The sequence below is a fragment of the Styela clava genome, chromosome 2, assembly GCF_964204865.1.
Source record: "Styela clava chromosome 2, kaStyClav1.hap1.2, whole genome shotgun sequence".
NCBI classification, from domain to species: Eukaryota; Metazoa; Chordata; class Ascidiacea; order Stolidobranchia; family Styelidae; genus Styela; species Styela clava.
The window spans coordinates 12,248,710-12,266,624 of record NC_135251.1 but is presented as its reverse complement, the minus strand read 5'-3'; the positions used below and the strand labels follow the sequence as shown (position 1 = coordinate 12,266,624).

At 30.2% G+C, this 17,915-nt stretch overlaps 1 protein-coding gene across 1 annotated transcript; it reads right to left on the bottom strand.

Moving 5' to 3' along the window:
* Positions 1-23: 23 nt before the first annotated feature.
* On the bottom strand, positions 24-17,223 carry LOC120335993 (uncharacterized). Its single transcript, XM_078119180.1, has 60 exons — positions 17,040-17,223; positions 16,666-16,740; positions 16,210-16,392; positions 15,801-15,899; positions 15,617-15,727; positions 15,289-15,375; positions 14,959-15,102; positions 14,773-14,892; positions 14,493-14,636; positions 13,803-14,030; positions 13,451-13,549; positions 13,260-13,379; positions 13,078-13,185; positions 12,778-12,957; positions 12,492-12,563; positions 12,321-12,422; positions 12,125-12,232; positions 11,907-12,050; positions 11,712-11,828; positions 11,388-11,531; positions 11,056-11,316; positions 10,850-10,963; positions 10,644-10,772; positions 10,262-10,381; positions 9,780-9,959; positions 9,429-9,500; positions 9,257-9,358; positions 9,061-9,168; positions 8,843-8,986; positions 8,648-8,764; positions 8,326-8,469; positions 7,994-8,254; positions 7,788-7,901; positions 7,586-7,711; positions 7,198-7,317; positions 6,709-6,888; positions 6,358-6,429; positions 6,186-6,287; positions 5,990-6,097; positions 5,772-5,915; positions 5,577-5,693; positions 5,254-5,397; positions 4,922-5,182; positions 4,717-4,830; positions 4,515-4,640; positions 4,127-4,246; positions 3,644-3,823; positions 3,293-3,364; positions 3,121-3,222; positions 2,925-3,032; positions 2,707-2,850; positions 2,512-2,628; positions 2,191-2,334; positions 1,859-2,119; positions 1,653-1,766; positions 1,450-1,575; positions 1,063-1,182; positions 582-761; positions 231-302; positions 24-160 (listed from the first exon to the last, which is right to left on the bottom strand). Exons 1-60 carry the CDS (start codon positions 17,221-17,223, stop codon positions 24-26), a joined length of 8,046 nt encoding a protein of 2,681 aa, XP_077975306.1.
* Between the last annotated feature and the right edge of the window lie 692 nt (positions 17,224-17,915).

Here is a 17,915-nt window from a genome sequence, read left to right as displayed (position 1 = left end):
TGTTTAATGAAAAGTATTAAAAACTACGAAATTTTTAACATATTAAACAGAGACTGACCTTTTTCTGTGTCTTGTGCAGATTCCAAAATTTTATCAACTTTTCCTACAAACTTAGCCACAGCTGTTAGTTCTGCATGTTTAAGAGCAGCAGTCTTTAAATCTAAATTGAAATATTATGCCATTAAGAATTTTTCCGTTTTTATTGTAATTAAATTATATAAAATTCAAACCTCCTTCAGTCTTTGCTTTTTTCAACTTCTCATAAACATTTTTCATTGCTTCTTCCACCTGCTTGTTTGTATCTGAATTTAGATGAATGAAAAACAAAATTATACATAGCATCACAAAAATTGTCATGAGCGCAGTGAGATGGGCAATAAAATGCAGACTTCAAAGATATTTTTCAAAAGTTACTGACTTCTCTATATAAATCAGATCAGCCCATATAGTCATAAAACTTACTTATATCATTAATAGATGAAAATAATAGTAATTAAGAGTATTCTAATGCTAAAAGAAGTAAACATTTTTTGCAAGAAAAAAATTGTATTCCAACGACATAATCCATTGTATGTGTTTACCACTTTCATCTCCACATCTTTCGTGAGGAGATTTTCCATTTCCTTTTCCAGCAGGGTTTTCTTTTTTACATTTTTCAAGCTTTTCCTTCTTTTCTGCAACTGCAGCCTCTTGTTCTTCCATCTTTTCCTCGATGTCACGTTCCAATTTTTCTTTTATTTCTTTGAGTTTTTGTTCTTTCTCTGAAAAACAAATATTGAATTCAAGGAACTGGTTGAAGTAATCTGACGTGCTGAAATGTGTTTTCACACTGTAACAACAAATATCATAATACAAGAATACAATCGAGCAAAAAGAATTGTAGAACCTCCGCAGATTATTGTGAGGCAGAAGTCATTATAAAACTAATCAGTCTTAATAAGTTTTTTTTTATCACAAAACGATTGGTCATATTGTATTTTTCATGTTTTAAACAGAAAATAAAAATATTATCAAACAAAATCAAATATAAATTGAAGTTATTGTTCTCGAATATTATTTCACCTTTTGGATTTTGACCTTCCACTTCCGCAATTTCAGCAATTATGTCTTTAGAATATTTTTCAAGATTTTTGGTTTCAGATTTTTCATTCAGATTATCAACTTCGTCAATGGGATGATCTTCTGGAAAACAAATAACAGAATTGAGTAATTGTGGTAATAAACAATATTTACAGAATATATTTTCGAGTTGAAATTAGCATTACAATCTTACAAATAAAGATGATTCAACATAAAAATTAAATCCCCGTGATTAATATTCAATGAACAATAAAAAACAAAAAAACCTTATTCTAATTATAGTTCATTAAATAGTCATTTTTGCTTATATGTGTAGAGTCAACTGTATTAACAAAATGCCGCACATGACGAATAAAATTCTACCCTCACCCTTATCATCTTTCACTTTTTCCTCAAATTTAATTATCAAATCAATTTCTTCTTCAGAATCTTTTTTCAACTTTTTAATTTTTCCCAGATTATCCAGAAGTTTCAGACTCGACGAGACGTCAGAATCTAATAAAAAAAAATATTATTGTCACAATTGTTTTCAAAAACGAATTTTTTTGAAGAAAAGATAAAAAATTACTCACTATTTTTCAGTGCTTGAGTCAATTCTTCAACCTTCTTATCAACTTTTGTTTCCGCAATATATTTTAGCACCAACAGAGTGTTTTTATCTTCATTATCGTCAAGTGTTGTTTCATCTGCAAAAAACAAAAAAAGTTTAATAAATTGTACCATGTATATCTATTTACTAATTCAAGACAGATATGCAAAATTGGCATTTTAATATTACCTTTATCCGTTTCTTTCATTGCATCAAGAAGTTTTTCAAATGATTTACGTTTCATTGATAATTTCTGTAAAGAATCAGCTTCTTGATATTCCTTTGCTCTTTTCAATACTTCATATTCTTTGTTGTATGTTTGATCTTCGGTTTCACTATCGTCAGAATCAGCTTCATAAACCTTCGTCACTTCAAGTTTCTTTTTATGTGCGAGGGCAGTAATTAGATCATCCAAGGGTAATCCCTTCTTTTCTAAACTTGCTAATGTTTCTGAATGAGTTAATCAAAGTTAATATAATTAATATTACCTTAATTAGATATCTGATATGACAATGAATTACCTTCCACATTCTTTTCATCATCAGATTTCAGTGCTTGAGTATTATTTTTTATTACTGAAAGATAATCTTTATTTTCCTTCTGTAGCATTAAAGAAAGAGATATCTCTTGAGGGAATTTAGAGACATCCGTTCCATCTGTAATGTCTGAGAAAAAAAAGGTATTAAATTTTACCGAATTTAAAAATCCTATAAAAAAATAAATACATAGTGGATATCTAGGATTATGCATGTATCAATAAATAGGAATAGTAATATTGAATCAACCACTAACAAAAGTTAAAGCAAAGTAATAAAATTTCAAAAAGGACAATTATATATTACTTTTCTTCAATACACATTGTTTTCCGTTAACAAGAGTCATTCCCTCGTAGCAAATACATTTCTTGGTCAGTTTGTTGCAATCGTGACTGCACTTTAATTCCGATATTGAGCATTTTTCTGTTGGTGCAGAAACAAATGTTATTTTTCTGATTCTCACTATTTTGTATAAATATATTCCATTAAACTTGTACTTACTCTCACTTGATTTCGCATGTTTTAAAACTTTCTTTCCGATAATTTCGTCAAGTTCAACAAGTCTTTGTGTAATATCTTTAACGACTTTGCGTTGTAAAATGTTCTTCAACGTTTCGGTCGGCACCTCAATATGCTTCACAGCATCTATTTCAGTCGAAAATGTAACTTTTAGTATGAAAAAACATATAATTTAATAACTTAATCACTGACCAACTTACCCATTGCAGCTTTGTTTTCAACAACTGGTACGATGCCGCTATTTTTCATTTCTTCAACTAGTTTGTTTCTCATTTCTTCTTTGTCGGATGGGCTCATTATAATTTTGTCTAAAGAAACAATATATAATTTTGTATAATTGTTTAATGAAAATTATTAAAAACTACGAAATTTTTAACATATTAAACAGAAACTGACCTTTTTCTGTGTCTTGTTCAGATTCCAAAATTTTATCAACTTTTCCTACAAACTTAGCCACAGCTGTTAGTTCGGCATGTTTAAGAGCAGCAGTCTTTAAATCTAAATTGAAATATTATGCCATTAAGAATTTTTCCGTTTTTATTGTAATTAAATTATATAAAATTCAAACCTCCTTCAGTCTTTGCTTTTTTCAACTTCTCATAAACATTTTTCATTGCTTCTTCCACCTGCTTGTTTGTATCTGAATTTAGATGAATGAAAAACAAAATTATACATAGCATCACAAAAATTGTCATGAGCGCAGTGAGATGAGCAATAAAATGCAGACTTCAAAGATATTTTTCAAAAGTTACTGACATTTCTGTATAAATCAGATCAGCCCATATAGTCATAAAGCTTACTTATATCATTAATAGATGAAAATAATAGTAATTAAGAGTATTCTAATGCTAAAAGAAGTAAACATTTTTTGCAAGAAAAAAATTGTATTCCAACGACATAATCCATTGTATGTGTTTACCACTTTCATCTCCACATCTTTCGTGAGGAGATTTTCCATTTCCTTTTCCAGCAGGGTTTTCTTTTTTACATTTTTCAAGCTTTTCCTTCTTTTCTGCAACTGCAGCCTCTTGTTCTTCCATCTTTTCCTCGATGTCACGTTCCAATTTTTCTTTTATTTCTTTGAGTTTTTGTTCTTTCTCTGAAAAACAAATATTGAATTCAAGGAACTGGTTGAAGTAATCTGACGTGCTGAAATGTGTTTTCACACTGTAACAACAAATATCATAATACAAGAATACAATCGAGCAAAAAGAATTGTAGAACCTCCGCAGATTATTGTGAGGCAGAAGTCATTATCAAACTAATCAGTCTTAATAAGTTTTTTATTTATCACAAAACGATTGGTCATATTGTATTTTTCATGTTTTAAACAGAAAATAAAAATATTATCAAACAAAATCAAATATCAAATTGAAGTTATTGTTCTCGAATATTATTTCACCTTTTGGATTTTGACCTTCCACTTCCGCAATTTCAGCAATTATGTCTTTAGAATATTTTTCAAGATTTTTGGTTTCAGATTTTTCATCCAGATTATCAACTTCTTCAATGGGATGATCTTCTGAAAAAAAAATAACAGAATTGAGTAATTGTGGCAATAAACAATATTTACATAACATACTTTCGAGTTGAATTTTGCATTACAATCTTACAAATAAAGATGACTCAACATAAAAATAGAGTGCCCGTGATTAATATTCAACGAACAATAAAAAACAAAAATACCTTATTCTAATTATAGTTCATTAAATAGTCATTTGTTGCTTATATGTGTAGAGTCAACTATATTAACAAAATGCCGCACATGACAAATAAAATTCTACCCTCACCCTTATCATCTTTCACTTTTTCCTCAAATTTAATTATCAAATCAATTTCTTCTTCAGAATCTTTTTTCAACTTTTTAATTTTTCCCAGATTATCCAGAAGTTTCAGACTCGACGAGACGTCAGAATCTAATAAAAAAAATATTATTGTCACAATTGTTTTCAAAAACGAATTTTTTTAAAGAAAAGATAAAAAATTACTCACTATTTTTCAATGCTTGAGTCAATTCTTCAACCTTCTTATCAACTTTTGTTTCCGCAATATATTTTAGCACCAACAGAGTGTTTTTATCCTCATTATCGTCAAGTGTTGTTTCATCTGCAAGAAACAAAAAAGTTTAATAAATTGTACCATGTATATCTATTTACTAATTCAAGACAGATATGCAAAATTGGCATTTTAATATTACCTTTATCCGTTACTTTCATTGCATCAAGAAGTTTTTCAAATGATTTACGTTTCATTGATAATTTCTGTAAAGAATCAGCTTCTTGATATTCCTTTGCTCTTTTCAATACCTCATATTCTTTGTTGTATGTTTGATCTTCGGTTTCACCATCGTCAGAATCAGCTTCATAAACCTTCGTCACTTCAAGTTTCTTTTTATGTGCGAGGGCAGTAATTAGATCATCCAAGGGTAATCCCTTCTTTTCTAAACTTGCTAATGTTTCTGAATGAGTTAAACAAAGTTAATATAATTATTATTACCTTAATTAGATATCTGATATGACAATAACTTACCTTCCAGATTCTTTTCATCATCAGATTTTAGTGCTTGGGTATCAATTTTTATTACTGAAAGATATTCTTTATTTTCCTTCCGTAGCATTAAAGAAAGAGATATCTCTTGAGGGAATTTAGAGAAATCCGTTCCATCTGTAATGTCTGAGAGAAAAAAAAGGTATTAAATTTTACCGAATTTAAAAAGCCTATTAAAAAATAAATACATAGTGGATATCTAGAATTATGCATGTATCAATAAATAGGAATAGTAATATTGAATCAGCCATTAACAAAAATAAAAGCAAAGTAATAAGATTTTAAAAAGGACAATTATATATTACTTTTCTTCAATACACATTGTCTTCCGTTAACAAGAGTCATTCCCTCGTAGCAAATACATTTCTTGGTCAGTTTGTTGCAATCGTGACTGCACTTTAATTCCGATATTGAGCATTTTTCTGTTGGTGCAGAAACAAATGTTATTTTTCTAATTCTCACTATTTTGTATGAATATATTCCATTAAACTTGTACTTACTCTCACTTGATTTCGCATGTTTTAAAACTTTCTTTCCGATAATTTCGTCAAGTTCAACAAGTCTTTGTGTAATATCTTTAACGACTTTGCGTTGTAAAATGTTCTTCAACGTTTCGGTCGGCACCTCAATATGCTTCACAGCATCTATTTCAGTCGAAAATGTAACTTTTAGTATGAAAAAACATATAATTTGAAAACTTAATCACTGACCAACTTACCCATTGCAGCTTTGTTTTCAACGATTGGTACGATGCCGCTATTTTTCATTTCTTCAACTAGTTTGTTTCTCATTTCTTCTTTGTCGGATGGGCTCATTATCATTTTGTCTAAAGAAACAATATATAATTTTGTATAATTGTTTAATGAAAAGTATTAAAAACTACGAAATTTTTAACATATTAAACAGAAACTGACCTTTTTCTGTGTCTTGTTCAGATTCCAAAATTTTATCAACTTTTCCGACAAACTTAGCCACAGCTGTTAGTTCGGCATGTTTGAGAGCAGCAGTCTTTAAATCTAAATTGAAATATTATGCCATTAAGAATTTTTCCGTTTTTATTGTAATTAAATTATATAAAATTCAAACCTCCTTCAGTCTTTGCTTTTTTCAACTTCTCATAAACATTTTTCATTGCTTCCTCCACCTGCTTGTTTGTATCTGAATTTAGATGAATGAAAAAGAAAATTATACACAGCATCACAAAAATTGTCATGAGCGCAGTGAGATGAGCAATAAAATGCAGACTTCAAAGATATTTTTCAAAAGTTACTGACTTTTCTATATAAATCAGATCAGCCCATATAGTCATAAAACTTACTTATATCATTAATAGATGAAAATAATAGTAATTAAGAGTATTCTAATGCTAAAAGAAGTAAACTTTTTTTGCAAGAAAAAAATTGTATTCCGACGACATAATCCATTGTATGTGTTTACCACTTTCATCTCCACATCTTTCGTGAGGAGATTTTCCATTTCCTTTTCCAGCAGGGTTTTCTTTTTTACATTTTTCAAGCTTTTCCTTCTTTTCTGCAACTGCAGCCTCTTGTTCTTCCATCTTTACCTCGATGTCACGTTCCAATTTTTCTTTTATTTCTTTAAGTTTTTGTTCTTTCTCTGAAAAACAAATATTGAATTCAAGGAACTGGTTGAAGTAGTCTGACGTGCTGAAATGTGTTTTCACACTGTAACAACAAATATCATAATACAAGAATACAATCGAGCAAAAAGGATTGTAGAACCTCCGCAGATTATTGTGACGCAGAAGTCATTATAAAACTAATCAGTCTTAATAAGTTTTTTTTATCACAAAACGATTGGTCATATTGTATTTTTCATGTTTTAAACAGAAAATAATCAAATCAAATAATTATCAAACAAAATCAAATATCAAATTGAAGTTATTGTTCTCGAATATTATTTCACCTTTTGGATTTTGACCTTCCACTTCCGCAATTTCAGCAATTATGTCTTTAGAATATTTTTCAAGATTTTTGGTTTCAGATTTTTCATCCAGATTATCAACTTCTTCAATGGGATGATCTTCTGGAAAAAAAATAACAGAATTGAGTAATTGTGGCAATAAACAATATTTACATAACATACTTTCGAGTTGAATTTTGCATTACAATCTTACAAATAAAGATGACTCAACATAAAAATAGAGTGCCCGTGATTAATATTCAACGAACAATAAAAAACAAAAATACCTTATTCTAATTATAGTTCATTAAATAGTCATTTGTTGCTTATATGTGTAGAGTCAACTATATTAACAAAATGCCGCACATGACAAATAAAATTCTACCCTCACCCTTATCATCTTTCACTTTTTCCTCAAATTTAATTATCAAATCAATTTCTTCTTCAGAATCTTTTTTCAACTTTTTAATTTTTCCCAGATTATCCAGAAATTTCAGACTCGACGAGACGTCAGAATCTAATAAAAAAAATATTATTGTCACAATTGTTTTCAAAAACGAATTTTTTTAAAGAAAAGATAAAAAATTACTCACTATTTTTCAATGCTTGAGTCAATTCTTCAACCTTCTTATCAACTTTTGTTTCCGCAATATATTTTAGCACCAACAGAGTGTTTTTATCCTCATTATCGTCAAGTGTTGTTTCATCTGCAAGAAACAAAAAAAGTTTAATAAATTGTACCATGTATATCTATTTACTAATTCAAGACAGATATGCAAAATTGGCATTTTAATATTACCTTTATCCGTTTCTTTCATTGCATCAAGAAGTTTTTCAAATGATTTACGTTTCATTGATAATTTCTGTAAAGAATCAGCTGCTTGATATTCCTTTGCTCTTTTCAATACCTCATATTCTTCGTTGTATGTTTGATCTTCGGTTTCACCATCGTCAGAATCAGCTTCATAAACCTTCGTCACTTCAAGTTTCTTTTTATGTGCGAGGGCAGTAATTAGATCATCCAAGGGTAATCCTTTCTTTTCTAAACTTGCCAATGTTTCTGAATGAGTTAATCAAAGTTAATATAATTAATATTACCTTAATTAGATATCTGATATGACAATATCTTACCTTCCACATTCTTTTCATCATCAGATTTAAGTGCTTGAGTATTATTTTTTATTACTGAAAGATATTCTTTATTTTCTTTCCGTAGCATTAAAGAAAGAGATATCTCTTGAGGGAATTTTGAGACATCCGTTCCATCTGTAATGTCTGAGAGAAAAAAAAGTATTAAATTTTACCGAATTTAAAAATCCTATTAAAAAATAAATACATAGTGGATATCTAGAATTATGCATGTATCAATAAATAGGAATAGTAATATTGAATCAACCACTAACAAAAGTTAAAGCAAAGTAATAAGATTTTAAAAAGGACAATTATATATTACTTTTCTTCAATACACATTGTTTTCCGTTAACAAGAGTCATTCCCTCGTAGCAAATACATTTCTTGGTCAGTTTGTTGCAATCGTGACTGCACTTTAATTCCGATATTGAGCATTTTTCTGTTGGTGCAGAAACAAATGTTATTTTTCTGATTCTCACTATTTTGTATAAATATATTCCATTAAACTTGTACTTACTCTCACTTGATTTCGCATGTTTTAAAACTTTCTTTCCGATAATTTCGTCAAGTTCAACAAGTCTTTGTGTAATATCTTTAACGACTTTGCGTTGTAAAATGTTCTTCAACGTTTCGGTCGGCACCTCAATATGCTTCACAGCATCTATTTCAGTCGAAAATGTAACTTTTAGTATGAAAAAACATATAATTTAAAAACTTAATCACTGACCAACTGACCCATTGCAGCTTTGTTTTCAACAACTGGTACGATGCCGCTATTTTTCATTTCTTCAACTAGTTTGTTCCTCATTTCTTCTTTGTCGGATGGGCTCATTATAATTTTGTCTAAAGAAACAATATATAATTTTGTATAATTGTTTAATGAAAAGTATTGAAAACTACGAAATTTTTAACATATTAAACAGAAACTGACCTTTTTCTGTGTCTTGTTCAGATTCCAAAATTTTATCAACTTTTCCTACAAACTTAGCCACAGCTGTTAGTTCGGCATGTTTAAGAGCAGCAGTCTTTAAATCTAAATTGAAATATTATGCCATTAAGAATTTTTCCGTTTTTATTGTAATTGAATTATATAAAATTCAAACCTCCTTCAGTCTTTGCTTTTTTCAACTTCTCATAAACATTTTTCATTGCTTCCTCCACCTGCTTGTTTGTATCTGAATTTAGATGAATGAAAAACAAAATTATACATAGCATCACAAAAATTGTCATGAGCGCAGTGAGATGAGCAATAAAATGCAGACTTCAAAGATATTTTTCAAAAGTTACTGACTTTTCTATATAAATCAGATCAGCCCATATAGTCATAAAACTTACTTATATCATTAATAGATAAAAATAATAGAAATTAAGAGTATTCTAATGCTAAAAGAAGTAAACTTTTTTTGCAAGAAAAAAATTGTATTCCGACGACATAATCCATTGTATGTGTTTACCACTTTCATCTCCACATCTTTCGTGAGGAGATTTTCCATTTCCTTTTCCAGCAGGGTTTTCTTTTTTACATTTTTCAAGCTTTTCCTTCTTTTCTGCAACTGCAGCCTCTTGTTCTTCCATCTTTTCCTCGATGTCACGTTCCAATTTTTCTTTTATTTCTTTGAGTTTTTGTTCTTTCTCTGAAAAACAAATATTGAATTCAAGGAACTGGTTGAAGTAATCTGACGTGCTGAAATGTGTTTTCACACTGTAACAACAAATATCATAATACAAGAATACAATCGAGCAAAAAGGATTGTAGAACCTCCGCAGATTATTGTGAGGCAGAAGTCGTTATAAAACTAATCAGTCTTAATAAGTTTTTTTTTATCACAAAACGATTGGTCATATTGTATTTTTCATGTTTTAAACAGAAAATAAAAATATTATCAAACAAAATCAAATATCAAATTGAAGTTATTGTTCTCGAATATTATTTCACCTTTTGGATTTTGACCTTCCACTTCCGCAATTTCAGCAATTATGTCTTTAGAATATTTTTCAAGATTTTTGGTTTCAGATTTTTCATCCAGATTATCAACTTCTTCAATGGGAAGATCTTCTGGAAAACAAATAACAGAATTGAGTAATTGTGGTAAAAAACAATATTTACAGACTATACTTTCGAGTTGAAATTAGCATTACAATCTTACAAATAAAGATGATTCAACATAAAAATAAAATCCCCGTGAAAAATATTCAATGAACAATAAAAAATAAAAATACCTTATTATAATTATAGTTCATTAAATAGTCATTTGTTGCTTATATGTGTAGAGTCAACTATATTAACAAAATGCCGCACATGATGAATAAAATTCTACCCTCACCCTTATTCTTCACTTTTTCCTCAAATTTAATTATCAAATCAATTTCTTCTTCAGAATCTTTTTTCAACTTTTTAATTTTTCCCAGATTATCCAGAAGTTTTAGACTCGACGAGACGTCAGAATCTAATAAAAAAAAATATTATTGTCACAATTGTTTTCAAAAACGAATTTTTTTGAAGAAAAGATAAAAAATTACTCACTATTTTTCAGTGCTTGAGTCAATTCTTCAACCTTCTTATCAACTTTTGTTTCCGCAATATATTTTAGCACCAACAGAGTGTTTTTATCCTCATTATCGTCAAGTGTTGTTTCATCTGCAAGAAACAAAAAAAGTTTAATAAATTGTACCATGTATATCTATTTACTAATTCAAGACAGATATGCAAAATTGGCATTTTAATATTACCTTTATCCGTTTCTTTCATTGCATCAAGAAGTTTTTCAAATGATTTGCGTTTCATTGATAATTTCTGTAAAGAATCAGCTTCTTGATATTCCTTTGCTCTTTTCAATACTTCATATTCTTTGTTGTATGTTTGATCTTCGGTTTCACCATCGTCAGAATCAGCTTCATAAACCTTCGTCACTTCAAGTTTCTTTTTATGTGCGAGGGCAGTAATTAGATCATCCAAGGGTAATCCCTTCTTTTCTAAACTTGCTAATGTTTCTGAATGAGTTAATCAAAGTTATTATAATTAATATTACCTTAATTAGATATCTGATATGACAATAAATTACCTTCCACATTCTTTTCATCATCAGATTTTAGTGCTTGAGTATTATTTTTTATTACTGAAAGATATTCTTTATTTTCCTTCCGTAGCATTAAAGAAAGAGATATCTCTTGAGGGAATTTAGAGACATCCGTTCCATCTGTAATGTCTGAGAGAAAAAAAAAGGTATTAAATTTTACCGAATTTAAAAATCCTATTAAAAAATAAATACATAGTGGATATCTAGAATTATGCATGTATCAATAAATAGGAATAGTAATATTGAATCAACCACTAACAAAAGTTAAAGCAAAGTAATAAGATTTCAAAAAGGAAAATTATATATTACTTTTCTTCAATACACATTGTATTCCGTTAACAAGAGTCATTCCCTCGTAGCAAATACATTTCTTGGTCAGTTTGTTGCAATCGTGACTGCACTTTAATTCCGATATTGAGCATTTTTCTGTTGGTGCGGAAACAAATGTTATTTTTCTAATTCTCACTATTTTGTATAAATATATTCCATTAAACTTGTACTTACTCCCACTTGATTTCGCATGTTTTAAAACTTTCTTTCCGATAATTTCGTCAAGTTCAACAAGTCTTTGTGTAATATCTTTAACGACTTTGCGTTGTAAAATGTTCTTCAACGTTTCGGTCGGCACCTCAATATGCTTCACAGCATCTATTTCAGTCGAAAATGTAACTTTTAGTATGAAAAAACATATAATTTGAAAACTTAATCACTGACCAACTTACCCATTACAGCTTTGTTTTCAACGACTGGTACGATGCCGATATTTTTCATTTCTTCAACTAGTTTGTTTCTCATTTCTTCTTTGTCGGATGGGCTCATTATAATTTTGTCTAAGGAAACAATATACAATTTTGTATAATTGTTTAATGAAAAGTATTAAAAACTACGAAATTTTTAACATATTAAACAGAAACTGACCTTTTTCTGTGTCTTGTTCAGATTCCAAAATTTTATCAACTTTTCCTACAAACTTAGCCACAGCTGTTAGTTCGGCATGTTTAAGAGCAGCAGTCTTTAAATCTAAATTGAAATATTATGCAATTAGGGTTTTTTCTATTCTTTTGTAATTAAATTATATAAAATTCATACCTCCTTCAGTCTTTGCTTTTTTCAACTTCTCATAAACATTTTTCATTGCTTCTTCCACCTGCTTGTTTGTATCTGAAAAATTGAAATTATTAATAGTTGTATAAAAATTGTCATGAGCGCAGTGAAATGATAAATAACTTTCTTGCAAATGTTGTCATCAAATTATTGTCTTTTTGTAACTAATTCAGGTAAGCCCATATAGTACAACTTGCTTTCAATTTTTTATTATTTATCAAATTGGGTTTTTCAGTAAAAACAAGTTTATCCTTTGAACTATTATTTTTACCACTTTCTTCCCCACAGTTTTCGTGAGGTGATTTTTCATTTTCTTTTCCGGCCGGATTCTCCTTTTTACATTTTTCTCTTTTTTCTTTTTTTTCTGCAACCTCAAGCTCATGTTTCTGCATCTTTTCTTCGATGTCACGTTCTAATTTTTCTTTTATTTTTCCTAAAATTTGCTCTTTGTCTGAAATTATTAAAGCAGCTTCATTAAAAAATGGGTGTTTGAAGAATGTCGATTGGTTGAATCGAACATGATTGTTTTGAAGGACTGCATTAATTTTTAGGAAGATGCCATTGAGCAAACCTTCAACATCTCCGAAAGAAATTTTGTCAATTTCATCCAAAAGCTCTTTGCTTTTTTCATACTCAATATTTGCTGAAATATTTGATATATCTTCTTTCACTTTTTCATCTAAAAATTGGAATTAAAAAAAAAATAGTTGTTTGTTGTTTGCTGATTTATGTATGGAACATATACACACATACCATCTCCAACATTCATATCTTTGCTTGGAATTTCATTCAATTCTTTAAATTCCTTGGTCGCTTTTGTTAATGAGTACAAAATATTGTATTGAGATTCCGGTGATTCCTCTAAATTTGAGTCTGAAATAAACAGATATCGGTATATTAAAATAAGTAAAATTTCAGGTTGTTTTCAATAAATAATTGCTTACCTGTCAACTCTTTTTCAAGTCTTTGCATCACAGTATCCATTCTTGCCTTTGCTGTCAAAGTCAGTATCTCTGCAGACATGGAACTGTCATTATCTTTGCCTATTTAATTAAAATATATTAATTTTTCTTTCGATCGATTGACAAACAGTGAAGCTGCTGCATTGATAATTAGAAATATTTTTCATTGACATGCTCATTATTTTTTTCAAATATACAATCCGTTTTCCTTAGTTAATCAAATGATAAAGATATGTCAAAATGCAGTGCAAAGATTAACACTGACATTTAATTAGAAGGTCACCAGCTAATAATTCAGACGATTCTGTCTGAATAATTATCATTTTACGCTCACCTGTATCTTTAGCCATTTTGATTATTTTATTCAACTCATCAGATTTTTTAATTCGTTTGAGAAGATTAATTGTTTCTTGTAAGGCTTTGCTTTTCTTGAAAAGTTCCTCGTCAGACGGAGATTTAACTTCCTTCAGTTCTTTTTTCAATTCATTTTGCTTATTTTTAACAATGACTTCAAGTATATCTTCTTTACCATTCCATTCATTTTCAGCATCTTTTAAAACTCCTGGGATAATTCGGGGAAAAAGTACAGAAATAGTTATTAGTATTTGGTGTAGTCCTACTAATGTTGTTTTGGTATTTTATATTGTCATAATTTGTTTTTATGGACGATTGAAAGAAACTCCATTGGACTGCGCGTAACATTATCTAGAGTGAAGTAAAAAAAAAATTAGAATAAGCCATGGAAGGTTACTATAAACAAAACCAATGCATCAAATAATTCTTAAATGAAGTAGAAAACTAATATATTCATATTCAAGCTTATCCAATAAAGTAATACAGGTTATAATAAAAACAACCAATTGCATCATGTCTACCGTAATACAAAAAACTTATTTCATGACCATCAGAAAATTTATCTATTTTGAAAAGCTTTTTTAAAAAGCCATTCATATTGATGTATAACAATGAATAAAATTGCGAAATTGCAAATTGTTTTAAATTTCAACATTTTAACAATTTGCACCTTCTGCAGTTTCTTCTTCTGGAGATTTATCTTCAGGAATCATTTCGGCTACAGTCTTCATTAACATATACTCTTGTCTGTATAATAGTATCAAACGAACAATATCTTGATGAAGATCTGTAAGTTCCCCTTCAGCTATAAAGTCTGAAAAAAAATCAAAATACACACGCATGCTAATAGAGAATGATTTGCTGCACCATTTTTATAGATGTATATTATAGTAATGAAGAAACGGTTAACAGCAATTAAAACAAATTAATATATAGATAAAATAAAATACCTTCGTTCCATTGGCACGTTTTTGTCTCCGAGTCAAGTTTCATTCCATGCGGACAGATGCATTTTTTTGACAAAATATCGCAGTCATGACTGCATCCAAATTCGGATATTTTACAATTTCCTTTAAACAAATTTACTATCAGTGATGCTTTCAAATAAAATATTTTATGTACGTAAGTAAACTTACCTTTAAATGTGTTTGCATAAATCAAAATCTTCATTTTTATTATCATTCTAAATTCTTGAAGTTTATACCGAAAGATATAAATGAATCGTCGACGTATAACAATTGTCCATGTATACCAAGTTATTTTTGTCCTCAACAATAGAGCTATAATAGATCCATAGTAAATATTCGATTCATAACAAAAATGCCAAATAAATGTTTTATGGAAAAGATCGAAAGGTAGGCAGGTATTTTATGGATGATGTACGAATATATGTATTTTACTTCATGTAAGTATAAGCAGCCATTTCATTCGATATGTAGTCTATACTTTTTTCATATCTCACTTACCTCTCAATACATCTATATTTGAAGCCTCCAAGTGATGGTCAGGTATCTCTTCTAGTATACTAGTTTTTATTTGGTCCATTACATCTGCTAATGAAATACACAGCATATTAAATTGTCGGAAATTAGAGAATGCTATATGTCCAATAACGGAATATTAACAAAACAATAGTAACAATCGCATTGTTATGAATTTATATGACATTACCTCGAGTAATATGCAATCATAAATAATGAAAAATGCTCAAATATTCATAAATCAGTGTTTGACAACCTGAAAAAAAAAACTCAAGAAACAATGAAAAAATACTGAACAGAAAAAATTATTTACCAGAGATAGTTTTGTTTGACCCAAATGCCATTGTCTCAATGTCATCAGCAGCATTGAAAATCTCAGACACTGATTCTAACTTCTTTTTCAAAAGTAACATCTTCTTGAGGTCTAGTATACAGGAAATATAAATACTTATAATATTTTTTTCTTATATTGTGATATTTGTGAATAAATCTCAAACCTTCTTTCTTGTTATTGCCGAACTCCAATGCTTTATATGCTTCTTTCATCACTGTTTCAACTTGTTTGTCTGCTTCTTCTAGTATAGCAAAGTCTTTTTCTGTTGGGTAATTAAAAAATTTTGGCTTTTGATATGGAAATTTATTTAGACTTTACAATCATATACAAATCCATTTAAATCTTTTAATTTCTATTTACACTAAACTGATTTCTAAAATATATAAGCAGGCTGTTTCTATTCTAGATTTATACTTAAAACAAGAGCAGTGCCCGTTAGAAAGTGATTATAAATAAAGAAGTCACAAGTTTTGCTTTTTTCCATAGTCAGTCGATCCTACACTTTTTAAATGTATTCACAAAAAATAGAACAGTTTCCCTAATATCACACATGATCGATCACACTAAAATACCTTTGATTTTACAAGATCCTTCTGGATGAACCACATTTGCATTTTCATGATTATCCTGTTTTGTGTGTCCACATCTCATTGCATGCTCTGCTCTCTCAGCTAACGCGACATTTTGCTTTTTGAATTGATCCTTCATTTCTTCTAGCAGCAACTCCTTTAACTGCTCAAGTTTCAAATCATTTTCTATGCGTGAAAAAACCTTGTTGTTATTTTTAAATGCACCGAGTTACTCTTAGAGAAAGTAGAATCTATTATCGACAAAAGTAATAAATATTACCCCGAATATGTGTTATTTATTACCTTAACAAAGTTCGTACAAAGTATGTATGTATTAGGAACTATTTCACACTCTATCATCAAAACAAGTAAGATATGTTAGTAAGAAGGCAGTTTCTTATATGTTAAAGGTACAAATTGCAAAAGGAAAATTAATTCTACTGATAGCATATAATTTACCTTTATCATCTTCTAATGATTTTTCAATCTCATATAAAAGTTGATCGGGTGATTTTTCATACTTTGCGTTCTCATCTAAACATTCAAAATAAAATTTCTCAAATATATCAGAACTAATTATAACTAAACAAATACATGTATGGAGCAAACTGAACATTTAATATTAATTTTAATCTCAGTAATTATCTATTAGATATTAGTATTACGTTACTTTAATGCAAACGATAACAATCATCCCCGCCAAAAAAACAGTGTTTTAATTGGAAGGATCGTGTTTTGTGATCTCTCAATTGCTAAGAAGATATCATTTAAAAACAAATACATAGAATGGATTGTATACCAAATAAACATATTTTAAGATGAATTGGGCTTACATCGGCTATCTCCACTTCCGTCACCACGTTCATTTTCTTTGAGATGTTTTTCATCTTCATTATATTCAACTCTTCTTGATTTGGGACTATTTTCGCCATCCTTCGTCTTGGGGCTATCTTCGCCATCCTTCGTCTTGGGGCTATCTTCGCCATCCTTTGGTTTGGGGATATCTTTGCCACCCATCGTCTTGGGGCTATCTTTGCCACCCTTCGTCTTGGGACTATCTTCGCCATCCTTCGTCTTGGGGCTATCTTTTCCATCCTTCGTCTTGGGGCTATCTTCGCCATCCTCCGTCTTGGGGCTATCTTTGCCACTCTTCGTCTTGGGGCTATCTTCGCCATCCTTCGTCTTGGGGCTATCTTCGCCATCCTCCGTTTTGGGGCTATCTTTGCCACTCTTCGTCTTGGGGCTATCTTCGCCATCCTTCGTCTTGGGGCTATCTTCGCCATTCTTTGTCTTGGGACTATCTTCGCCATCCTTCGTCTTGGGACTATCTTTGCCACCCTTCGTCTTAGGGCTATCTTTGTCACCCTCCGTCTTGGGGCTATCTTCGCCATTCTTCGTCTTGGGGCTATCTTCGCCATCCTTCGTCTTGGGGCTATCTTTGTCATACTTTGTCTTGGGGCTATCTTCGCCATCCTTCGTCTTGGGGCTTTCTTCGCCATCCTTCGTGTTGGGGCTATCTTTGCCACCCTCCGTCTTGGGGCTATCTTCGCCATCCTTCGTCTTGGGGCTATCTTTGCCACCCTTCGTTTTGAGGCTATCTTCGCCATCCTTCGTCTTGGGGCTATCTTCGCCATCCCTCGTCTTGGGGCTATCTTCGCCATCCTTCGTCTTGGGGCTATCTTTGTCACCCTTCGTCTTGGGACTATCTT

Coding starts and splice junctions, on each gene's coding strand:
- LOC120335993 (XM_078119180.1), bottom strand. CDS start 17,223: ATGGGTGGCAAAGATATCCCCAAACCAAAGGATGGCGAAGATAGCCCC. Junction 12,051..12,124: donor TGAAAACAAAGCTGTAATGG/GTAAGTTGGTCA, acceptor CGACTGAAATAG/ATGCTGTGAAGCATATTGAG. Junction 1,576..1,652: donor GACTCAAGCACTGAAAAATA/GTGAGTAATTTT, acceptor TTTTTTTATTAG/ATTCTGACGTCTCGTCGAGT.